We start from the raw sequence: 23,226 nt of genomic DNA, 5'->3' as shown, positions 1-23,226 counted from the left end.
CGTCTTCTTTGTCTGGCTCTTTCGGGCCTCTCGGGTTAGCTCATCTGGCTCAGTCTGCCGCTGGGAGTTGTCGATCCCTGGCTGGTCTTGACCGTTGCAGGCTCGTCACTGGTTGTGCTCAGGTGCAAGGCCGGTCCAATCACACTGGTCTATCGCGGTGGCAAGGCATCGATCCACCAATCGTTCAGCGAGGTTGTGCTCCGATTAAGCATTTTCTCCCCTTTTGATTTTCGGGTTTTCGGCTTCAAAATTTATTCTGATCATTTTGCCTTCAAGGGGTTAGGTGGGAGTTCCATGGTTCTTTCGCACTGGACGGTCAGCAGAGGAAGAGATGAGAGGAGGTCGACATGGTTCGAGGCGAAAAAGGAAAACGGAAATATGAAAAGCTGGTCTGAACGAGGCCGATTTGCCCATCGAGACAGTGAAGCAATTCCCATTTTGCCTATTTTCCACCTGTTCAGGACAATCTAGACTATGGATGCTTGGTCAGTAGGAGTCTACTTTGTACAATAGAAATTTTCAATAAGAAAAGTACTGACGGTAAGCTGGGTGATGAATCTATCAGTCTGTGGCTCATTGCCCTATCTGTTACACTACTCCATACTACCATACTATGTGTCTCAATTGCTACGCGCCCACCTTCCTTGACCTCTCCTGTCCTAAAACACTTTAATAGTAGAAGCATACACTAGCACTATACACTATCCCACATCCGCTACGGACTACCACCCTACTCGCCCCTGGTCTAACAAGCACGATGATCGCAATATACCGGCACGCAGCGAAACCTACCGAAGCATCAGATGTACAGACTACAGTCACATCGGTCGTCTCCCCGAGATATCCGACCCTCGATTGACCCCTTTCGGACAATAGTTTAAGCTAGAGACTGATCCCATTCGGCATGGGGCCCGACAGGCGATCTAGCATTCCTGTGATGCGACCCGACACGGACAATAGGCACGCGTCGCAGATTAAGTAGATCAAACTAGTCTGACGATCTCGGAGCGTATTTCCTCAGGAGGGATTAGTTACCGCCAAGGTGGTCATTGTGACTTGCTTCCTTCCCCGCCCCCTGCAAACTAAGAAACTGACTAACAAGCAGCACACCCCGTACCTGGTTAGCCAGGAGGTTGTTAAGGACAGGGATCCCGGTCCATGTAGTATGCATTCTCGGCATTTCGGGCATGAGACTGAATCAGGAGACGTTTATTTGGACGACTGTTCATGGTATGTGACTACGAGATCCCTAAACAGGTCATCGGCTACGGGGCCAGTCCAAGAACAGAGTAGAGCCCCGAGGTCTACCTAAGTAAGGTAGGAATAAAATGATTACGGAGGATGAACAGACTGATCACCGTCGGTATGGACTGGATTCGTTCGAAGAGATGATTCGATTCCAGGAGGAAATGAACTATATGACACATCCACCCCATTCGTCACGCAAAATGCCACCTATAGAGATACCGTTCCAATGAGGACAGACACAGGGAAATGAGAAAAGGAACAAGTAGAGTCACATTAAAAAAAAAAGAAAGAACAGAGTAGAGTAGAAAAGATGCGCTATCGTTGCTATATACAAGCCGGACAGAACAATTCAGCTACCGGCCAGTCTGGATGCTCGCGTCGAAAAGCCGAGCCGTGTGCACCTGTGGGTCGATGAAGCCCACTAATGGCATCTAGAACACATTGTCGGTGATAGAGATGTCGGCAGGAAAACACCACCACCGGTTCAGTGGGATGCCCTTCCCCATCCACCCCAGTCCCCGGTCCCACCAGGGAATCATGTCCGTGGCCGACCGAGTGAGGCGTAGCAGCAGCTTTTCCTTTGCCCCTCTCGGACGCAGGATCGTGACCCTCTTCAAGCCGCTTAGCAATACGACGCTGGTGCTCGCTAGTCTGCCTTTGCTCCCACGAGGCCCACTGCGAGGAGCCCACACCGGGACCCCAGAGGCGCCGCCGGCAGATCTCGCAAACCTGCCCGCGCGGGCGCCACCCGTGCTGCCGCAGCCGGGTGACCTCGTCCACATGTACGAACAGGTCGCGGTCCAGCATTCCGTTGGCCAGCGTCAGGAGGGACTTTTCATAGGAATAGGCGGAGAAGACCGAAGCGAGAACGGCGCGCAGCTCGAGCAGGGACGGGGACCAGCTGGCAGCGCGGGTGAGGAAGGCGCGCAGGATGCGGAGGAAGGAAAGGTCGGTGCGTTCGCCGGTTGATTGACTGCCGCCTTTCACGGTGCTAGCGAGCAGCGAGGTGAAAACCTGCTGGACGAGCGCGCGGAAGGAGACTGTCAAGCGACCAGTGTCTTCACTCAGGGAGACGGTGGGCGATGTTGATTCAAGATCCTTGATCTGATGATTCCGCATCAGGGCAAAGACATTGCTTGCGATGCGAACCACGGCCTCGATGAGATCCAGCCAGAGTGTCTCATCAAAGGCTAGGGGCTGTTCAAGCGGTGGGACCCCCTTTTGGCCATTGGTGGCCGCCCTTGATTGCTTCGCTGTCTTGGTCTGGCCCCGACAGAGCCATGTTCCAACTCCAGCGTACTTGTTCAGAGATTCAAGAAGGTCATCGATCGCCTCAGCCGTGTTGGCAGTATCCGGAGCCTCACCCACACTCTGAAGAATACCGACTAGGCCCGACTCCAGCGTGGACAGGTGTGCTACAAGGCGATCCAAGGCAGCCCGCACTTGGCCCTGTCGAGCGAGCAGGATAACGGCGGCATCTATGGCCCCGCTCTCCTCAATGGATGGAAGAAGCTCTTCCAGATGAATGTCTCCTACCCGCAGGCCATCGACAAAGTCGGCGACATGGGATGGGTTGTACTTGCACAGAAGCTGCACATATCGTTCAATCATCCAATTCTCAACCGAAGAAGCGGGTCGGTTCTCGCCGATTTGTCCTTGGGGTTCAACCAAGACTTGAAGATACTGGTATTGGTTGAATGGATCATCTTCCAATACATGTAGGAATGAGGAGTGAGTCTCGGGCGCCAGATCCTGCATTGCCTGTGCAGCTCGCTTCACATCTATGGCGGCAATCTCCTTAGCATGTTGCTTGACTACATCAATCACGTCCCGCCTCTGCTTCTTACCAAGCCCCGAGCCGGAGCGAAGACAGTCATGTAGAGCTGTAAAGATAGCCGCTTTGTCATGCGGATCATCCAGATAGGTCAGGATCCACTGGGGATACTGTTTCTCCGAGCGATATGTTGACTTCAGGATACGGAAGAATCTCGCCTCCTTGAAGAGTGGCACCATGCTCTGAACGTCCGGTGGATGATAGAAAGAGAGCAGGTATTCCGCGCTCAACTCGCAGTCCTCGGCCATATCCTGTTCCGGATACTGGCACAGCCGTACAAGCACCTGATGCAGAGTGGTGCCCGAAAGAAGAATATACTGTGGGTATTTAGGAAGATTGCGTGCAACAAACATGTCCAGGTAAATGGTATCGGAACTGGCGAAGACCGAGGCGTCCATAACTTGAAGCAGGATGCTAATCAGGTACTGCCGATTGATCGACACCCCGGACGCGGGAGCCTCTTCAGACTCGGATTCATTCAAAAAACTGTCCTCAAACGCCTCGTTGAGCATGCTCATGAAGCTCGATGCATCGAACTTGAGCATAGCCTGCAGCTGGACAAATGATCCAGCCTCATTAGAGGAATTTGTAGACCCTGTGCCAGACAGGTGGCCCGAGAAGAGGTATTGATATAATGAGGTTTTAGCTCGTAACGCTTCGGCTTCATCCATTTCATCGCCCGTAGGGTAGATGCGGCCAGTAAAGACGAATGACAGGTAGGGAAACATTTTCATCGCGTTCGCGTGACCTTTCAGTTCAATAGCATAGTCTCCGTTGACCAATGGCTCCTCCGTTTGAGAGGGGATCAGACGTAAAAGTTCCTCCAAAGGCCCCACGTAGTCCATCAAACAGCGATTCCAGACATAAATGTATGCATCGTATAGGTTGTGCTGCTTGCAAAGGGTGGTGACTTGGTCAATGTCCATTGTTGTTGTATCGAGAAGGCAGATGATCTCCTCTAGTCGGCCAGCGGAATGGGTAACGATAAAATGGTTGATGAGAGCTTTGACTGCAGTTGGAGGGAGAGACCGGATGGTTCCGTCGACGATACGTGGCTCCAAGACGTCCAAGAAGACCCCTGCGGAGTCGTGCTCCTCGTACCAAGTGAACACTTCCTCCCACAGAAACTCCTCATCCAGCATATGGAGGCAAGCAGCCACAGATACCTCAGCAAGCTCCTCGAGCTGCTGATTCTCCAGCTGCTCATTGCTTGCTTCAGCATTGCTACCGAAGGCATATTTCAAGGATGCCGAGATCATCTCAAGCAGCTTCTCTTGAACAATCGGCTGCCTCAAGCCGTCCTCTTCGGGAAGGCCGACAGTAAGCCTCTCTGCGCTTCCTGTGTAGTATGAAGTCGCCAAACGTATAGCGCTGATGAAATCACCTGCCTCCATTAGAGCCAAAAGGCGATCGGCCCAGTTTGAAAGGTTGCCGACTTGGGCTTCATTATAACCAAGTAGGAACAAACGCCCTTTATAGGACCGAAAGCTCATGTAGAAGGCATCCGCAACCACGCCGTGCATGGATGTGTCTTCTTCATCGAGTTGCTCAACCAAGTTGTGGAGTTGTGAGGAAAAGAGGTCGGTGTGATAAATATGTCGGTTTGCGAGGTCGATGGAGTCTGTCACATGCATAGTATAGTCTTCCACAATAAGAAGGCGCTGGGTGATTGTAAGCACTGCTAGCACAGAGCGGCTGAGCCACTGGACGGCAACGATGGCCTCATCCGCCTTCCATCTGCTGCGGGCTCGGAAAACAAGACTTGGCGGTCGGTCTCTGTCCACAGATTCATCCGTCTCTGCTTCAGTCACTTCCAGCACGGTCAAGACGTTCGACCAGCAATAGACAAGCTTCGTGTTGGAAGTTTGACTGTCTTTGCCCTTCAGTCGGATCGCCGGGAACCAAGCCAGAGCGCCAGTCATAGCACTATGTGCAGGAACTTCTTTAGGGCGCGGCGCTTTATGCTGCGTTCGAGCGACGGGGGTAGTCGACACGATAACCAAGAGATACGGAGTCAACATGGCAACAAGGCCCAATGAATCAGACGGTTGCTCCACGTTCCCAAGCGGAAGAGGAGAAAACGCTAGTACAGAGCTGGGCTTTCGTTTACGCATCTCCTCCGGTGCAGTTTGTGGATATCGACCCAAGATTCGAGTGGATTTGACCGTCCGTCCAAGGGAGCCTGTACCTCGCGTTGCCAAATGCGAAAAGGCCATTCCTCTCGTATCTGCAGACACGATCGCCGTGCGCCGTGTTCCCAGAAAGCCCACATGTATCACTGCCGAGCCTGCAATATGACCATCGGATGATCGGGTCTCGACTTGATTTACTGAGATTGGAGGCATGTGGAGGAAAGGTCGCGCGGACCGTGCGATTTCCCAGGTGAAGATATCGCCGGATTCATGGCCACCAGCCACAGTCGAATGATCAGCCGATAAGGCCAGAGAGGTGACGGGTCCGCACTCAACAGCTGTTACGTGTCAGTATCGCATAGCCCCTAAGAGTGTCAAGGTAGTTGAGCCATAAACAAACCCTTTGTACCAGTTCCAATAATCGTCTTCAAGCTCTGCTGATAATCGAAGACCAAGATAATTCCTTTGGATGTACCAATCACAATTGATGTTGAAACCGCTAGACAGGTCGGCCTCCCAAAGTTGCGCTTCCCAATCTCCGAGAAAGCCTGCCCAGTGATTTTCCGCAACTTGGTCCATCGCACGACATCCCACGGGCTCGGTGGTACTTCATTGTCTGATTCCGGGGTTGGTGAAACTTGGCTCGTAATTGATGACTGTCGGGAGTGTAGATGTGCTAGAAATGGAGAGCCGGACCGCGATGCGCTAAGTGGAGACGAGGATAACCGGGACTGGAAACGAAGGTCAAATGGACGGTGGGCTGGGCTGGGGCTGACTCGTGGTGAACTCCGAAGAGCCAATGCACTGCTGCTCCGGGAAGACAGAATAGAACCCTAAAGTCATCAATAAGACGCCCATCCAAACGAAGCGCACCCAAATCCCCAAGTCGCAGCCACTCACATGTATAGACGGGGTATCATCGGGGGTTGAAGCTGTCTCATCTACACTTCCCGGGGTCGCATTCACTGGCGCTTGCCTGAGCGGCGGAGTTTGCGGTAGTTGAGGGCCATTTGCTTCCAATGTCTTCTCAGATGCCTCGTCCTGCGCATTGTCTATAGTGTCCAACTCCTCCGCCTCCGCTTCCACCAGCTCCGGCTTCTGTGGGGAAGGCCCCGGATAATCATAATCGAGGGAGCCATCATGACCGGGGTTTTGGAGGTCGTGCTCATCCTGGCCCAGATCAAGCTCATCCTCTCGTGCCCAGCCCTCACTGCCCTCAGCCATCGAGCTCATGAGCAAGGTCTCCGAGTGATCATTGCTGAAGGCGGGTCAGGGAGTGAGGCGTGGCCGGACCAGCTGGGTGCTCCGATAGGGTAGGCGATTCGATCGGAGCAAGAGATGTGCTGATGATAGCGGAGGTGATGCGGATAGGTGTGAACGGAGGAGGGGGTTCGAGCTCGGACGTAAACATGTGGAGATCGCGAAGAGTCGAGAGCAGCTCCGGTTGCCTGGTTCGGCCCGTCGGACGCTTTTGGGGGGGGGGGCGGAGGGCCTCAGCCACAAGTGGCTTTGGCATTGATTGATGATGGAGCTCTACTTTCTATTCCATTATTTCTACAGTAGATTCTCTTCTATTCCTGTATAAACTAAATGTTTTGTAATTTCTTATGCAAGGGATCAAATGTCGAGGTCTTCAGAAAACAAAATTATTACACCGTCGAGTCCTTCAAGCTTCCGACTATCGTTGCCCACCGCTCGTCGTACGAACTAAACTACACATGTGACGAACACACACACATGGATGGAAGATGGTTCCTGCAAGCCGATCTGAACTCGTTGGACAGAGTGTATCTTCTATGATTCACTCTCTAGCGCCTCCTCAACCCACTCAGTGGCTCGCCATCTCCAGCCGCCTCCGAGCACACGTCCCATTCCAGGATGTGCCCCGATGCGCATCACATCTCCAGTGCATCGGAGTCCCGCCTTTGCAAATCCTCCTGCACCCATCCTACACCATCATTGGGCGGGGCCGTCCAGCCCGAAATGCGACCGCAGCGAAGCTCATGACTTCATCCATCGCTGCAGCCCGTTACCAAGATCGGTAAATGGGAAAGCTCATCCCCTCAGCTAAGCTTCCTCCCTCCCATCGACCCCTGCCAACCTACATGCTGTCTTGTCATCCCGCCGGACATGCGGTTACATCGAGTCACAAGGGCGTTCGCGCTCCCATGTCCTATCATCACGGTCCGCGCGACCATGAGGTTGTGATCTTGTTTAGAACCTGTGTTCTCCTTTCTGGCTAGGGATCGTCGGCATGTGGAATGCTGGGGAGTTTCTGGTCACTTCTCCCCTCAGAGGGGGGTCTACATGACCTCTGGCCACGCCAATATATCGGTCACGATGTCCTATTGGAGGTAGGACGGTCCTGAGGGGGCGCTTAGCACTCTAAACTTCTTTAAAGAGAAACTCGACACGCTCTGGGAAACATCGTCTTTGTTGCTTCACCTCAGACTGTCAAGACCTCATCGTAACTCTTCCTGGTGTATCGCAAAGACCACATACGATGAGCCCCTTTACCCGAATAATGCGACCTCTGCTTGGTGTCCTAGTGCTTCTCCGGCCAGTACTTGGGACCCTGACAGCAGAGGTAGTCCCCCGAGCCGACGCAACAACCTGCAACGGGCGATCAGAGTTATGCTCACGGTCCTACTCCAATATCACCTTCGTGGGCTCGCATGACTCTGCATTTGTGGGAGAACTTCCCCAGCAGAACCAGAACATTGATATTACGGCGCAGTTGGAAATGGGTATTCGCTTCCTCCAAGCGCAAACACACCACTCGCTTCTAGGTGACGAATTGGAATTGTGTCACACGTCTTGTCTACTGGAAGATGCGGGGACCCTGGAGTCATTCCTCAGTACTGTGAAGAGCTTCCTAGATGCCAATGCGAACGAAGTTGTCACTCTCCTGCTCACAAATGGTGACTCTGTCAATATCACCGAGTTTGGCAGCGCCTTCTCAAGCAGCGGGATCGATAGCTACGCATTTGTGCCATCGGCGAACCCGTTGCCGATTGGCGACTGGCCAACAATCGGCGAATTGATCTCAAGCGGGAAAAGACTAGTAGTTTTCCTAGGTCTGTTAACGTCCCAAGTTCCTCTGGAAACAGGACAAACCCCTTGTGTCGTTTCCCACTTGCCTGTAAAGCCTCATTATCCTAACATCACTTTTGCATCATAGACTACGGCGCCGACACGAGCAAAGTAAACTACATCCTCGATGAATTCGCCTACTACTTTGAGACCCCCTACGACGTTACCGATTCGAGCTTCTCCAGCTGCAGCATCGACCGACCTTCTGGGGCCTCCGCCTCCGGCCGGATGTACATTGTCAATCACTTCCTCGACGTGGACATTTTAGGAGTGAAGATCCCAGACCGCGGGGCTGCAAGCACAACGAATGCGGCGACTGGTAAGGGTAGTATCGGCGCGCAGGCGGCAGAATGCGAGGGACTATATAGCCGGGCGCCGAATGCCGTGCTGTTGGATTTTGTGGACAAGGGAAATGTTATCGAGGCTCAGAATGAGTTGAATGGGTTTTAAGGACTGCTGGGAGAATGATCTTCAGCAATGTCTATATCATTTCAAGTTTGGATTTCGTCGGATCTGATGTTCATGTTCATAATGGGGATATCTATGTAAGCGCCAATGCTCCCTAGGTCTGCTGTCTGGTACTATGCTCGCGATCTCTCTATGCCAAATGCCAATATTCTGTCCAATGAGCACGTTCATTCCTCCAGTTCAACCTGCATCTCGCGCTCTATAAACTGTCAGTAATCGTCCCCTCAAATATGATAATCTTCAAGCATACCCCATATCTTATTCGCAGAGGCAACAATCGTCTCCGCCTTCACCAATAGCTTCGCAGCATACCGCTCTGCTTCGGTAGGATAAGGCTGATTCCTCTGAGTCTTGCGCGGATTGACCTAGAGGTCCTCGTAAATTAGCAGTCCGTCTCAAATGATCAAATCAACCACATGCACATACCATCATAAGCACTGGGACTAAATCCTTCGGATCCGCCTCCGCCAGGGCTCTCAAGTTCAGGAACCCATTCTCTCTTAGGCAGCGTGCCGTCCAGCTCTTGACGAAAGTGACCTGTGCCATCTCCAGCAGGTCCGCTCGCGCGCCAGCTTCTAGCCGGTCCCGCATATGGTCCAGCACAGCCGCCATCATGCCCCAATTCATGCGTTGGCAGAACCTGACGATACCGGCAGCGAAGCCATGGCAATGCTGGGCGAGGGTCTGGACCGTGCCACGGGGAATGCGGTATCGGGCTGCAATCGTGGAGAGTGGTACCTCATTGCTCAAGTCACGAAGTTGAAAGGCTGTGTAGGCGCGCCGGTATATACGGGCTTGTTTCTGTTGGGCTGGTGTATTTTCTTTGAGAGAAGCCCCCGATTGGACCCTAGATCTTCGATGAGGTTTTCTTTGTTCAGCTTGGAGAAGGGTGGAAAAAGGGAAACTAACATGGTGTTGACAAATCCTGGCTGTACGCCAACAAATTGCAGCGCTCGAAGGCCACTCTCGTCCAACCGGTCCAGCTGATCGCGGAATATCGGCCAGTCGATCGGGGTATTCATAGCAACTTGGAATGGTGTAAACATGTAAAATATGTGCATGTCACCATCCATGACAAATGCTTGTAAGGCACGCTTGAGTTCCTCATGCACGAAGAGCCCATCTTCGGGGGAGAAGGCTGAGGCAACGACTGCCTGGCCCAGCAGTGTTGCTTCATAAGACTCATCCTCTTTGAAGACAATGAGAGCCTCGTTGATCAGCTCCTGTAAAGCGGAATTCATAATGCTATATACGAGTTTCTTGTCGAGGGTGCGGTAGAGAAGTGTACAGCGCACATAGTCCTTAATGGCCTCGCCGCCGGATACTAAACCCGTTGCTATAGCTTCAAGGAGGGCCCTACAATCTGTAAGCGAAAGGAAATGGAGCTCTTGAAGTGATGACAATACCTTTTCAAGCCTCTTTTCTCGGGTGCCAAGCAGCTCTCGATGGCAGGCATATCAGCGTCGAGTAATTCGCACACGGCTTCCAAATCAGCCTTGATACAAATCAGATACGTCTCGCCCGTATCATCCTTGCCTTTGCGACCAGCTCGTCCGCACATTTGCCGTCTATCATTGTTAGTAAAATTTATCGCGACATCATACGGATTAGCACATACAGCATTGCGGGCCCGACCAACTCCCGGCCCATCCGTGCTCCATTGATGATAACCCGTCGAGCGGGAAGGTTGACCCCAGCAGCAAGACTGCACGTAGCAACCAGCACTCTCAGTACACCTTGATCGTATGCTTGGGCAATCAACTCCCGCTCTTCGGTGGTCATGCCAGCATCTCCAGTTGTCAATTAGATTTCAAGTTTAGAAGGAAAAGAATCACTTACGATGGAATCCACCTCCTTTGATGATTGTCTTCTCCAGGACTGGATCCAATCCACACGCGAGACTTCGCAACTCTGCAAGTAGATCCAAACGCTTGCTCAGCTCTTCCGTCTCATCTGGGGAAATACTGGGCATTGCCTCGCTGATTGTAGCAGCATGTATCTGACACGCTGCGCGACTACTGCAGAACACCAATGCGCCGTAGCCCGCAGAAGCCGTTTCAACGGCCAATGCCACCATGGAGTTGGTCGCAGCGTTACTAAGCTCCTTGTATTCAGAAACATCAATGAGTCTTTGCGGAGGAATCGAGTCATGCAATGAAGCTGAATTCGCGGTTGTCAATTTGGATGCCGTCTGGAATAGTTGCCTCGAAGTTGCTGCTGGGTAAATAGCATTTTCGTAAACGAGATATTCATCAATAGGAACTGGACGGTATGTAGAAATGAAGAACTTTGCATTCATCCACTGTGCAAGCATCTCCGTATTCTATTGTCTGTCAGTAATCAGCCATTGACTGAACAATCAAATGAAACACTCACGGATAGCGTTGCACTCATGCCAACAATCTGGATGTCCTGCTGGAGCAATAGCAGTTTCGTGACCATCAACTCCAAGAGGTATCCTCGATGCTCATCATCAAGCATATGCAGCTCATCGAGCACCACCACACCCAATTCTCCGATGCTACACTCCTCGATAGCAGTATTAATCAAAGAGTTGGCCTAGGACATACATCAGAACACAGATCAGCAGGTTCAATCATCCTTTGGCAACAAACCTTCTCTATTGTACAGACCGCAATGTCGGTATCCGCCCAAGTCGCCGTTGTCCGACTTCCACCAAAGAACCCAGTAACCCGAATCTGCTTCTGCAACTTCTTCCATCGCTTGCGTGGGAACGACGCATTATGGTCCTCACCATCATCAGGCACATTCCTCTCCACGCCCTCGACAATCCGACGCACCCATTTCAGCTTCTCCTGTACCAGCGCCACATACGGCAGTACCAGGAGCGCCTTGCGGCCAGGATTCTCAATAATGCGTTTTAGTAACAGCACATCGGCGACTAGGGACTTTCCGCCGCCGGTGGGGGCCGTATAGACCAGGTGCCGCTCACCCGAGAGTAGACCCTTTGCGAGCAGACACGATGCCTGCCATGGGTAGATATTCTTCACACCTAGAGCGGCAAAATTGGCCGTCAGTGCCGGCGGCAACCCGTACTTGGGGTTTGTGAGGGACAGAAGAGGGTTCTGGCTGGCGCCTGGGGCAGATGCACCCTTTGCCCATCCCTGGGCTCTTCGGGATCTGGTGCGCCCGCACCTGGACCTGGGCGGATCTTGCTGGGATGGAATCTGTTTAGACTGGCGAGTGAGGCTCGAGCGGACTCCAAAGGCGTTGATTCCTGGATGTCATCCACGAGGGTTCTGGGTTTGTGCTGGAACGTATGGTGAGACGCTCCTTGTTCTAGCTTGAGAGGCTCGGGGGACCTCGTCGATGATGTTCTTTTAACTCCTGCGACTGGCGCTACTTGATAGGTCTGGCGGCGGGCAATATCAATCGAGGTCTCGAACCCGCGCGACTGGAACGGCGGCTGGCCCGATGTCGACATGCCGAAGGCTTGTGCCGTTCATGGAGGCTTAGTTGCGTGGTTTTTGTCTCTCTGTGCAGGATTTGCCGTCATGAGAAATCGTCCATTTTTTCTGGTTCATTGGTTTTATTTGAAGTCGACGCGATCATCGCGTTGGTCAGGCAGGCCTGCCTCAGGCATATACGATGCACGGGGGCCTACAATGTGATTAGGTAATCGACTGCTCCTGAATCCAACCCGTGAGGTTAGACGGTTCCACCTTGATGGAAGCCCGAAACCTCGATCCATTATTCATGGAAGTGGCCCAACGATGAGTACATTATTGTTAAAGGCACACTTCGCTATATCAAATTTTGTAGGACACATCTCCCCATTGAAAGAAATTTTAGGGCTCAGAAAAGAGCCCCCTTTTTATGGAGATAAGGCTAACATATGTTGCCAGAGGCACTATACTATGTTCCTACGCCCAGATCTTTTAGCGGTCATCCTTTGAGGCGGCTTATGTATTCCTCGATGTTACATACATATACTGTACTAACCCAAAAATGGGCGGAGTGGCCTATTAGCAATATATTAATATTGTTCCCTACCGGAACTGGGATAATTGCCCATTGCAATATTGAACATTATTACTCATGCCATTACAGTAGGTCGAGTTCTGACCTAAGGTTCAAGGTGCGATGAGTTAGCACCAAAATCATTCGGGACTTGATTTTGGTGGCCATAATAAGTAACCCCTTGCACGACATAATTTGACGATGTAGTAGTGCATGACTTTATCGTAGAGAGCACTGATTATTGACGCATGGCTTAGCTTGATGGCCGTCCGCAGGAACATTCGTCCGACGACTCCACCGGGCCCCACAGCCTTGCTCTGCTTGCCAGTTTCAACATCAATGATTTTGTTGACTCTGCATCTGCATTGATCAAATGCCAGAGGATGTATATATGTCTATATTGATGAACCACTCAATCATATTCTCAGTCGTTATCTACCCATATAGTCTGTGTGTAAGCTCTAGGTTCCTACCACTGGAAAGTCCGGTTATGGTCGGCTTGCGCATTCTCCTTCTGAGACCCGGTCGCGTCGGGTCGACGGCGGGTCTGGAAAAAAACGTCCCTACTTAAAATGCTGGTGGCGCGTGTGGGGACAAAATTTTCATCCCAAACACGGTATAATTTGCAATATACCAATCGAGAGATAAGAGACCATATGTGGATCGACAGCCTGGAATTCCGGTTGTCGATATGCATTGCGGAGGAATGTGGGTGGCCGATGAAGAGGTAAGGAATATTGACCCTAATTATATATCTTACGCTGAGCGAGCTGACACCATCGATGAATTCAGTAAGCAGGAACCACTTAGCAAGTCAAGTGGAGTTACGGTAACCTCCTTTGGTTGGACTGAGCTCTAGGCTGTATAGAACAACGTGGCCGAATCACACTAGAGTTACCAATGACCCTCTTTGTAGGTGTCGTGTGCGTCCAAAGTACTCCGTAGTAGTAGGACGGATTAAGCGGCGAGCGTCCCGTATAGGTATGTAATAATTACCCCCCGGAGAGGTCTGATCACCCTGCATCACAAGATAGCGTCCGGCACTCCCAGGAACCAAATACGATCGCGGCTTTTCAGCTTACGGTACTCTCTGATCATATGTACTCCAGTTGTACTACTCAGTCATGGTATCTTAATTCTTCTTCGGCCGACCTATGCTAAGCTACCGTTTCCCAGCCCTATCCTCCGATTTAAGTCCGATGGAGAATATTACTATCTCTGGTAAGACCCTATCCAACAAACTCCCCGCTCCTCCTCTGGGCTCTAAGCCCCAGTGCCCAGCACGTTCTGGAGCTTTGGCCTACCAGAAGCAAGGTGGCGACACGCAACAGCCGCCGGGAGCAAATCATCCTCGGCCAACGACGGATGAGTATTACTGGGCGCCTTCGATCGTCATTGGACCGAGTGGGCGGTAGAAGTTTAAATTAGGGAGAGAAAAGAGAACATTATTGTTCTCAGTAATTGGGACTTTGTCAAGGTTAAACAAAGAGAATACGGGGCATTTGAATAATGGATGATGATGATGTTGGAAGGTACTTTTCTTGCCTCCTTTCTTTATGATGCCTGTTTTCGCTGCCCTACTTTATAATCCTGTGATCCGACTGGATGAAATCTTCCTTTGCCGTTCGTCCTGTTGGTCGGCATTTCGATAGTGACCGGCACGAACCATCCGTTTCCCTTGCTTCCAGTTTTCTCTTTCTTTTTCATTTCTTTTTTTTCTGTTTCTTCTCTTTGATTTCTTGCTTATTTGTTCGACTCCTCGTTTTCTCTGGGCGGCTATACAATTTTCGTATCAACTTGGGGCGTGGCATTCCATATTGGATCTTATGTATTATTTAAGATGACGATATCGTCTTTGTCCACTCCTCTGCACTGTCCCCAGCATTCCGCGTCACACCTGGACGATCGTGGGAATAACGTACAACTACGCAATCATAGAAGTGCCTAGGCAGTCGCTAAAGTAAGTTGTGGAATCGAGGGATCCTGGTATATCTTCCTCGATACATACCTACTGTACCAAGCGACCATGCCTATAATAATTGCTCACTACAGATATGATTCGATATGGTTCCTTCGTTCCTTTGCCCAAGGGGGACGAGGGGACATGGAAAACCCGTGCTCGCTTGCGGTGAATGAGACGACGTGGTGGTACAAGACAAATCAAGGCTGGTATGGCGGCCCCAGCCAAACCCACAGTACGGGAGGTCCAGCGCGGTAAAGATCGTAATATTCCCAGCGTGGCCTGTAATTTTATTTTTCCCGCAGGGATCGTGGAGTCGCAGTGCCTAGCCAAGCGCCTAGTGCCCTTTGTGCTTTAGTGCACCTGCCCACCACGCTACGCTTCTTTACCACAACCTGTGTCCGATAATCTGGTATGGGCGTTTCTCCTCGGCTCGCTTCGTCTTGCCCTGATAACATAGGTAAAACCTCCAATTTCCATCTCTAAATAGGACATGGGGACTAGATTATCCACCGAGAGATATCCGAGTCGCCATCGATGCATGATGATGGTCCTGCTCTTGTCGATCGGTATGTATATAACCCCCCCGGAAAACCCACCACGGGATGGGCCTGCAAGTCGTCGAGCTCAAACCCGACCTCACACAACAGGGGCCAAAATATGGCACGGGTGCATAGAGAGATCGTACGGCCTGGCAAAGGACGTTATACGGGATAATTCATGATCATCCAAACTCCGGAGGGACAGAGGTGATCAATTATGGAGCAGAGCGAAGGGAAATAGAAATACCGATGATCCTATCCAATGACCCGGACCCAATTCCCAGTCGGGCCATACGCGCCTCCTACGTGACGGCATTCCTCATTCTTGACGGCCTTGGGGCCGCTTCTCATCACTGGCCCTATTATATAAACAAGATAATTAGAGTAATGAACTAATTAGTCGCTGGAGTTATGAACCGTCAGGCCAGTCCTCACCGGGCAAGTTATTATTGCGGCCTTATACGAAGTATTCATAATCGGGATGTGATACCTTGTCCTGCGTACCCGTTCAAGACTAGGGATAGAGAGAGAGTGTGTGTATGTGTGGCCTTTTTACGGGTTTCTCCAACGGTCCTGGTCAAGAGATCTCCGGTCGCCCGTTAGCCCGTTCAGTTTACCTTGTTAGTCTGGTAGACTGTCCCGATAGAGTTGCTGGCCCCCCCCCTTCGAGGTGAATATCGCATGCATCCCCCAGAGTGTTGTTCCGTCGAGATGGAATTCGTAGTGACCCAGCCCAAGAGATACAGTTCGTTCCAGACCAAGTCTGGCATCCCAGGACTGGGTGGGAAAAGGGCGGCGAATTGAATCACAGGCCGATTTGGTCGGGGGTCCTTGGGTCGAGTGGTGAGGATCCGTCATATTAACATATCGGGACTAGGGGCACGCTCGGGATCCTCGACGCTTTTTTCCATCATCAACCCTTCTCTCTTCCCTTTCCCTTTTCTATTATCCTCTCTTCCATCGTGCACCTTTCCAGATTCGCCCCGATCTCTCTCTCTCTCCCTCTCCCCCTCCATACTCTTCTTTTCCTTCCACATCCTTGCTTTCTGCAGAGTCCTCCCATTATTATTCCCTCGATATCCATCGCCCGCCTTTCTAGCCTTCTCCATCTTTCTCCTTCATACAATCCGTCCCCGTCTCCTACTTCCCGACTTGTTTCTTCCATCCAAACGGTTCCCATCCTTTCCATTATTACTCTCCAATTTGTTTTGGATCGGTTCTTCCCTTCACCCTCCATCTCGCGCCTCAACTTCTCCCACTTTGCTGGCCCCTACGTTCCATCGGTCTACTGGTAGGTACTTCTCTACTTTCCTTACTCGTCTTTGTGGGGTGTCCCGATGCCGATATCTTGATCTGCTCCAATGGTCTTGGTATCGGACGGGCATGATACATGATACCCTTTGGTCTCGATCCCTCCCGTCACTATCATTGCCCTTGATGAGTGATCCTCGTATCCTGCTGGCCCTCGTCTCTCTGATATTCCCATCTTATGCGATCCTGCTTCTACCCCAAATCCCCAAAATATCATCCCCATTGTCCCCATTCTCCCCCCCCCCATCTTGCCGTACTGGATCTCGCTCTCTGCCTATCTGTGTATCTGCCTTGGGCCCGCCCTACGATCACCAGCGTTCCCACGAAGGCAGAAACCCCTGCAGTGAATCAGATCTGACACGGTCCACTTCTTGGGTGCCCGCCATGCCTGCCTTTTTCTTTTTCTTTCCTCTTCTCTCCCCAATCCAATCTTCTTCCTGTCTTCATCTTCCCCCTAGATACTGTCTCTCTCTCTCTCTCTCTCTCCCGTTCGTGTTTCCCCTTGGCCATATCCCATTCATTTACCCGCCGTTTTCGAGATTTTCGCCCCCCGGTCCTTTTAGTGTTCCCACATTTCCACATTTCCACATACCACCCGCACCATCCACGTCCATGCATCCGCGCCACGTCTGATAGCGTGTTTGTCCCTACCTTTCCCTTCCCATCGTCTCTTTTTCCACCATCCACCCCCCATTCTCATCTTTCCTCCCCCAATCCACCATCCACCATCCACCGTCCACCATTCAGGCGCAATACTGACCAACCTCCACAGTCTATCGCTTGCTGGCCAAGCACATCAATCTCTCTCGCCTGGTCCTTGTCTTATGTCCTGCCGTGGATGACTAAGACTCGTACTCAATGACCACGAGCAACTCTCCGGAGCCTGTAGCCGACCCGGCCAGCGCCTCCGCCGCAGCCCCGTATGGGACACGATCTAGAGGCCGCAATGCTCCTCGGCCTAACTACGCAGAGGACCGGGACATCGAAATGGACTTTGATGTCGCCCCCGCCAAGCCTGGAAACAAGCGCAATAGTGGCGTGGCCCTGAACAACAACGTTCCAAACGGCTCCAAATCCGACAGCGAGAAGTCCTCGCCGGTGCAACCACGGAAGACCGTGACAAATGGCGCCGCTAATCCCGCGCCCAAAGAATCCATCCCCGGCACTTCGTCCTTCTCGGCGCGTCCCGACGACGTCAATGGGACCAGCTCGGCACGGAAGCGCAAGCAGCCTGCCAGCACGCCGAATTCCAATTCCACCAGCGGCGGAAATCCCGCCAAAAGAGTCTTCACGGCTGCGCCGGGGGATTCTGACAGCGGTTCTTTCACTAATATGATGAGCTTTGAGGCCTCCGGCCCACACCTCAAAGATGGCCAAATTCAGTCAGACGATGGCACCACATTTGCCGTAAATGGTGAGCCCGAACTTTTCTCGTGGTATTTTGGTGTTTATGCCCGAATTCCACCAAGCTGACAACTTGATAGATCATGTATATTTGATTTGTGAACCTCCTGGTGAGCCATACTACCTGGCTCGAATCATGGAGCTTTTACCTTCCAAAACCAAAGAGTCGGGTGTGATTGAAGCGTTGCGGGTAAACTGGTACTATCGTCCCCGCGACATCCAGCGCCACAGCGCCGACACCCGACTTGTATATGCGTCGATGCATTCGGATACATGTCCCCTGTCGTCGTTACGTGGGAAATGTCAGATTCGCCATATGTCCGAGATCGACGACCTGACCGCGTATAAAAAGACGCGAGATGCGTTTTGGTATGACAAGATGTTCGATCGTTATATTCACCGCCTGTACGATGTGATCCCGACGAAAGATGTGATCAATGTGCCGCCCAACGTCAAGCGCGTGTTGGATGATCGCTGGAAGTTCATCCTGGTGGAAATGGGCAAGAGCAAGGAATTGACGGGTGCCGTGAAGACGTGCAAGCGTTGCCACCTATTCGCCGCAAATGCCGAGTCTGTGGATTGTGCAGTCTGTCACTCGACGTATCACATGTCCTGCGTTCGACCTGCGCTCACGAAGAAGCCCGCCCGTGGCTTTGCTTGGGCTTGTGCACCCTGCAGTCGCGCCCAGGAGCGCAAACTGGAAGCCCGCAACACGCCGATCATTGGCGCGACCAAAGGGGAAGGCGAGGACGAGGTTATGGAGGAGGAGGAAGAGCACCATGCGAATGGTGTCGCCAACGGAACCTCAGTCAGTACCCCAGCCGCCATTGAGGACTCCATGCCTCAGCCAGAAACCGCAGAGCAGATGGCACAGGCACGGATGTGGCCATACCGTTATCTGGGTATGCATTGCCGCGTGGAGGATGCTCTCGACTACGATGACCGGATTTACCCTCGTGCCAGTTCTCGACTCGGGCCACGACACCAGGCGATCGTCAACCCCTGGCCTGGACGCCCAGTTGAGTATGTGAAACCTATGGAGCTCAAAAAGAAGTACTCAAGACAGTCGGGCGGTGCCAAGCTTGCACCCAAGGCTGTAATGGAGGCCATGAAACAAGAAAAGGCCACTCGGCCCAAATGGGTGCAGGATTCACCACCAGGCTATATTCAGCGCGGAGAAGACGAACCTGTCGCCATCACCAATGCAAAGCAGGGACGTACTGCCGAACTTATTTTCAAGATGCCGACTGCAGAGCAGCTCCCCACGCGAGGCGAAGACGACGCGCCCGGCTCTCATCTAAGTCCTGCAGACAGGGAGGCCTTTATTGACGATTACATGCGACGCGCCAAAGAGCTGGCACCGGATGTTGGAGTTGAGAAGACTTCCACCAACTTTTTGGACAAGGCGATTGAGCTGCTCTATTCCGAAGGCTTCGATGCCGACGCCGCTCTTGCCAAGTTGAAGAAGGTTAACAAATATAAGGATCTCAAGGAGCCCCACCTTCGACCAGAGGAGCTGAAATTGTTCGAACAAGGTGTGGCCAAGTATGGATCGGAATGGCGCAATATCACCAAGCATGTCAAGACTGTCCCACACTTCCAGATTGTGCGATTCTACTATATGTGGAAGAAGACTCCCCGTGGTCGGCAAATCTGGGGCAGTTACGAAGGCCGACGAGGCAAGAAGGAGGTCCGCCGGCAGAGTGTTGCGACCTCTAAGCTGCTCGACGACGTCGCCGATGATCACGATGATTCTGCCTTTGACAATGAGAAAGCGGCGACTCTGAAACGTGGGTTCCAGTGCAAATTCTGCCTGACTCGCAGCTCTCGACAGTGGCGACGCGCTCCTTTAGTCCCACCTGGCACCACCGTACCTTCGGACCCTTCTGCCAAGAAAGATAAGGGACCCATGCTCACAGTCTCTCTCTGCCTTCGTTGTGCCTTGCTGTGGCGGAAATACGCCATTCATTACGAGGATATTGATGAAGTCGGGAAGAGAATTGCAGCTAGCGGCAACAAGTCCTGGAGGAGGCGCATTGACGAGGAGTTGCTGGCCCAGATGATCGTGGCCACTGAAACCCCTTTTACTATCAGCAGCCTCACAGCTACTACTGCATCCTCCATTGGAATTCCTGTCGACATCAATCCTCACCTGCAGCAGGAAAGCAAGTTGGACAAGAAGAAGCCGCGTTCGGACGTTCCAAGCACAACCACTTCCACACCGACATCGGTTGAGCCCATGCCGAAGAAGAAGGAGAAGGTGGTTGGCGTCGAGAAGGTCGCTGCTGACGGGCCGCCCGTTGTTCCTGATCCACCCAGGGCGAAGACTCTTCCGTGTGCAATCTGTAACAAGGTCGAGCCATCTGGCGACGAGCATCTCTCGTGCCGAGATTGTCGGCTGACCGTTCACCGCAACTGTTACGGAGTGCCGCCATTCCGGGCTGGTAATAAGTGGCTCTGCGATATGTGCTCTAACGACCGCAGCCCCTCGATCTCGACCACCTACGAATGTGTTCTTTGCCCAGTGACATACACCGAGCATGATCTGATGGAAACCACAAAGAACACTAGTCGGAAGAAGTCTGATCGAGACAAGGAGAAGGAGCGACTCGAAAAGGAGATGGTCACCGAAGCCATCAAGCTCTATCGCCAACGCCAAGAAGCTGTTGGCAAACCCGTCGGCCCTCGGGAGCCTCTGAAGCGCACCGCCGGTAACAACTGGGCTCATGTTATGTGCTCCATCTGGACCCCCGAAATCAAATTCGGGGACGCCAAGGAGTTGGAGCCCGCCGAAGGCTTTGGTTCCATCCCCAAGGATAGGTGGCGCGAGGAGTGCAAAATCTGCAAGTCCTCCAAGGGGGCCTGCGTGCCTTGCCATTTCGTTGGCTGCAATACCTACTTCCATATTGCTTGCGCCTTCCAAGCAGGATACCGCTTGGGATTTGACGTGACCCCTGTGAAGAGCACTCGCAAAGACAATGTACAGACTATCCGTCTGGGCACCGAGCTAGGCGTTGCTACACCTGTCATCTATTGTCCCAGCCACACTGTGTCAGCCACCGTTCACGATATTGGCGAAGCAGCAGGCTCGGATGGCCTCAATGCACTCCAACTGTTCGCTCGAACATACAAGCAAGCTGATCTCACATTGACCGGAACCTCTCGAAAGGCAGCATACGTGCAGCAATCGGTCACAGCTCCCGTCCATCACGGCAACGGGGCGGTCCACCAACGGACTTCGACAATCACTGGATTAGCGGCTGTTACCAAAGAAACCCACAAGCCTCACCCTGCTCCTGAGGATGCCGCGGATGAAATGGATATTGACACGGAGGAGCATGCAGCTGCGCCCAAGCATGTGACCGGGGTATCGACAAACCGACGATGTGTGCGATGCGCAACAGATTACAGTCCTAGATGGTGGCCTAGCCAACGACGTGGCGATCCTCGAGCTCCATTTACGCCGAATGGGGTCGGCCTCAACTCCAATAGCCCATCGTTCCCCTCTCGTCGTCTATCATTTGCGCAATCCAACGGAGACGTTGGGGAGATGACCTACGAATGCCACAAGTGCCACTTGAAGCATCCACCTGTGCCTGAGCCTGCGCCTGCGCCTGCGCCTGCGCCTGCGCCTGAGCCCCGGCCCTCGCCCTATTCGGCTCCGCGCCCTGCAATGTTCTCAGCTCCACGCATGGCCACTGGTCACAATGGCCATGCTCAGAGTAATGCTCACGGTCCTGGTCTCGGCCACACCTTTGTGGCGCATTCACATTCGCATCCTCCCCCAACGGGCGTTCTTGGACGGCCTCTACCTCCGGCTCATTCTCACAGTGCTCTTTCCGGGTATCCGGGGTATGACCGAGCCGGTCGCAGCCCCGATGTCCGCAACGGCATGTCGCCAGCTGGGTATCCTGCGGGGCCTCCTCCTCCCCATCACTTAGGTAGCTACCCACCAGCTCATCCGACAGGCCATTCTTCATCTCCTTTCGGCACTGGACCTCCTCCGCCACCCCCGACGCAGGCGTATCCAGCTCATCAGAGCCCTTATGCTCCCATGTCGGCTCGATCACCGCATCTCTCACAGCCGCCGCGGGCGTACCCGGCATCTGTATCTCCGCCGATCGTACAAGCGACCGTTAACCGTTCACCTCAGACTGCTCTCAGTGCGTTGAACGGAGGTCCGCCTCCACGATTGTACTCGGGGGAGCGTGATCTGGGGGCTCCTTCCCATTCACCCCCATCCGCCCAAGCTCGCCTCGACCCGCGCGGGCCTACTTCTCCGACTCGAGTAGACTCGTCGCAATCCCTGGCTAGCATTCTCGGCGGAGCTCCCAATGCTCGGCGACACTCGGGCATAAATGGCACGAGTACTGGGTCTGGAGCGAGTGCGAGTCCGTCACTCAAAAATCTTCTCTCGTGATCTGTCCTTTGGCACTTTGATGTTTCTCTGAGCGTAGCATCGACTTGTATGATAGCTAATTTTTCATGTCTTTTTCATTTCTTGTTTTGCATTTTCGCGTCTGGTGTTGACTTCCAAAATGCCCAGGATTTTGTTCTTTTCATTTTCTCTTAAGCCAGATCGGATGAATACCCCAGTGTGGCGTCTCTTCTGGTTCAATCTTGACTGCTCATATTTCCCTGAATGTGTTTTTGTCCGTTTGGTGCCCCCTCTATCACTTCTATTTTCTTCACTTTTCTCCTACTTTCACCCGCTTCTTTTCCTTTGTCTGACATCTTCTCGGCGTCTTTTGGTACGGCTGGAAAAGCAACGGTGGTGTCCTTGAACTACAATGGGCTGGACTACACTGGATGGGATGGACTAGGGTGGGATCGTGGGTCGCATGGAGTAACGAGGCTGGTGACATTTATTTTTATCGTTGACAACCATGATGATTTGATTTATTACCATTAACATTGGCCGTTTTCTCACGGCTAGAAAGAATTGAAATACATTTGTTACCATCTCTTACTCGGCGTTCTATTTCCACGTTCCACTCTTTAGCTTCATAATTGATTTCCATCTCTTCGTAATTGAACCTTCAATCTTTCACGAGTCGGCACCTCGGCAGAAAAATTGACTTTGCCGATTAACCGTGACCCGCGACTTTTGAAGGACTGGGTTTGCAAGTGTGGATATCCAACGCCGACGGACTTTTGAAGGCTGACAAATTCACGTCACGCTTCACCCGCTGCAAGCGTCATTAGCTTTCCAAGAAGCTTCCCAAGCTTTCCCAAATACACTACTGAGACCCG

The 23,226-nt window shown here is 52.4% G+C and overlaps 5 protein-coding genes across 5 annotated transcripts; 2 read left to right on the top strand and 3 right to left on the bottom strand.

Annotated features, from left to right (window-relative positions):
- Positions 1-1,572: 1,572 nt before the first annotated feature.
- Positions 1,573-6,447, bottom strand: N7458_008318 (CORVET complex membrane-binding subunit VPS8; the record flags this gene model as incomplete). Its single annotated transcript, XM_056911700.1, has 3 exons — positions 1,573-5,552; positions 5,615-6,047; positions 6,115-6,447. The coding sequence occupies 3 exons, from the start codon at positions 6,445-6,447 to the stop codon at positions 1,573-1,575; spliced, it is 4,746 nt and encodes a 1,581-aa protein (XP_056764526.1).
- Positions 6,448-6,466: 19 nt separating this feature from the next.
- On the bottom strand, positions 6,467-6,730 carry N7458_008317 (uncharacterized protein; the record flags this gene model as incomplete). The annotated part of the gene is made up of 1 exon (XM_056911699.1): positions 6,467-6,730. One exon carries the CDS (start codon positions 6,728-6,730, stop codon positions 6,467-6,469), a length of 264 nt encoding a protein of 87 aa, XP_056764525.1.
- A 1,008-nt stretch (positions 6,731-7,738) lies between these two features.
- N7458_008316 (uncharacterized protein) lies at positions 7,739-8,757 on the top strand (the record flags this gene model as incomplete). Its single annotated transcript, XM_056911698.1, has 2 exons — positions 7,739-8,291; positions 8,396-8,757. 2 exons carry the CDS (start codon positions 7,739-7,741, stop codon positions 8,755-8,757), a joined length of 915 nt encoding a protein of 304 aa, XP_056764524.1.
- Positions 8,758-8,942: 185 nt separating this feature from the next.
- On the bottom strand, positions 8,943-12,220 carry N7458_008315 (DEAD/DEAH box helicase; the record flags this gene model as incomplete). Its single annotated transcript, XM_056911697.1, has 10 exons — positions 8,943-8,974; positions 9,026-9,140; positions 9,202-9,622; positions 9,685-10,131; positions 10,182-10,343; positions 10,394-10,565; positions 10,615-11,098; positions 11,152-11,334; positions 11,391-11,861; positions 11,888-12,220. The coding sequence occupies 10 exons, from the start codon at positions 12,218-12,220 to the stop codon at positions 8,943-8,945; spliced, it is 2,820 nt and encodes a 939-aa protein (XP_056764523.1).
- A 5,207-nt stretch (positions 12,221-17,427) lies between these two features.
- On the top strand, positions 17,428-22,393 carry N7458_008314 (DNA-binding E3 ubiquitin-protein ligase SNT2; the record flags this gene model as incomplete). Its single annotated transcript, XM_056911696.1, has 2 exons — positions 17,428-17,983; positions 18,054-22,393. 2 exons carry the CDS (start codon positions 17,428-17,430, stop codon positions 22,391-22,393), a joined length of 4,896 nt encoding a protein of 1,631 aa, XP_056764522.1.
- Positions 22,394-23,226: the final 833 nt, after the last annotated feature.

The sequence above is a fragment of the Penicillium daleae genome (assembly GCF_028827525.1).
Source record: "Penicillium daleae strain IBT 16125 chromosome Unknown utg000007l_segment0_segment0, whole genome shotgun sequence".
NCBI classification, from domain to species: Eukaryota; Fungi; Ascomycota; class Eurotiomycetes; order Eurotiales; family Aspergillaceae; genus Penicillium; species Penicillium daleae.
Note: the sequence above shows the minus strand (reverse complement) of the source record. Positions and strands in the feature narration are given on the sequence as shown.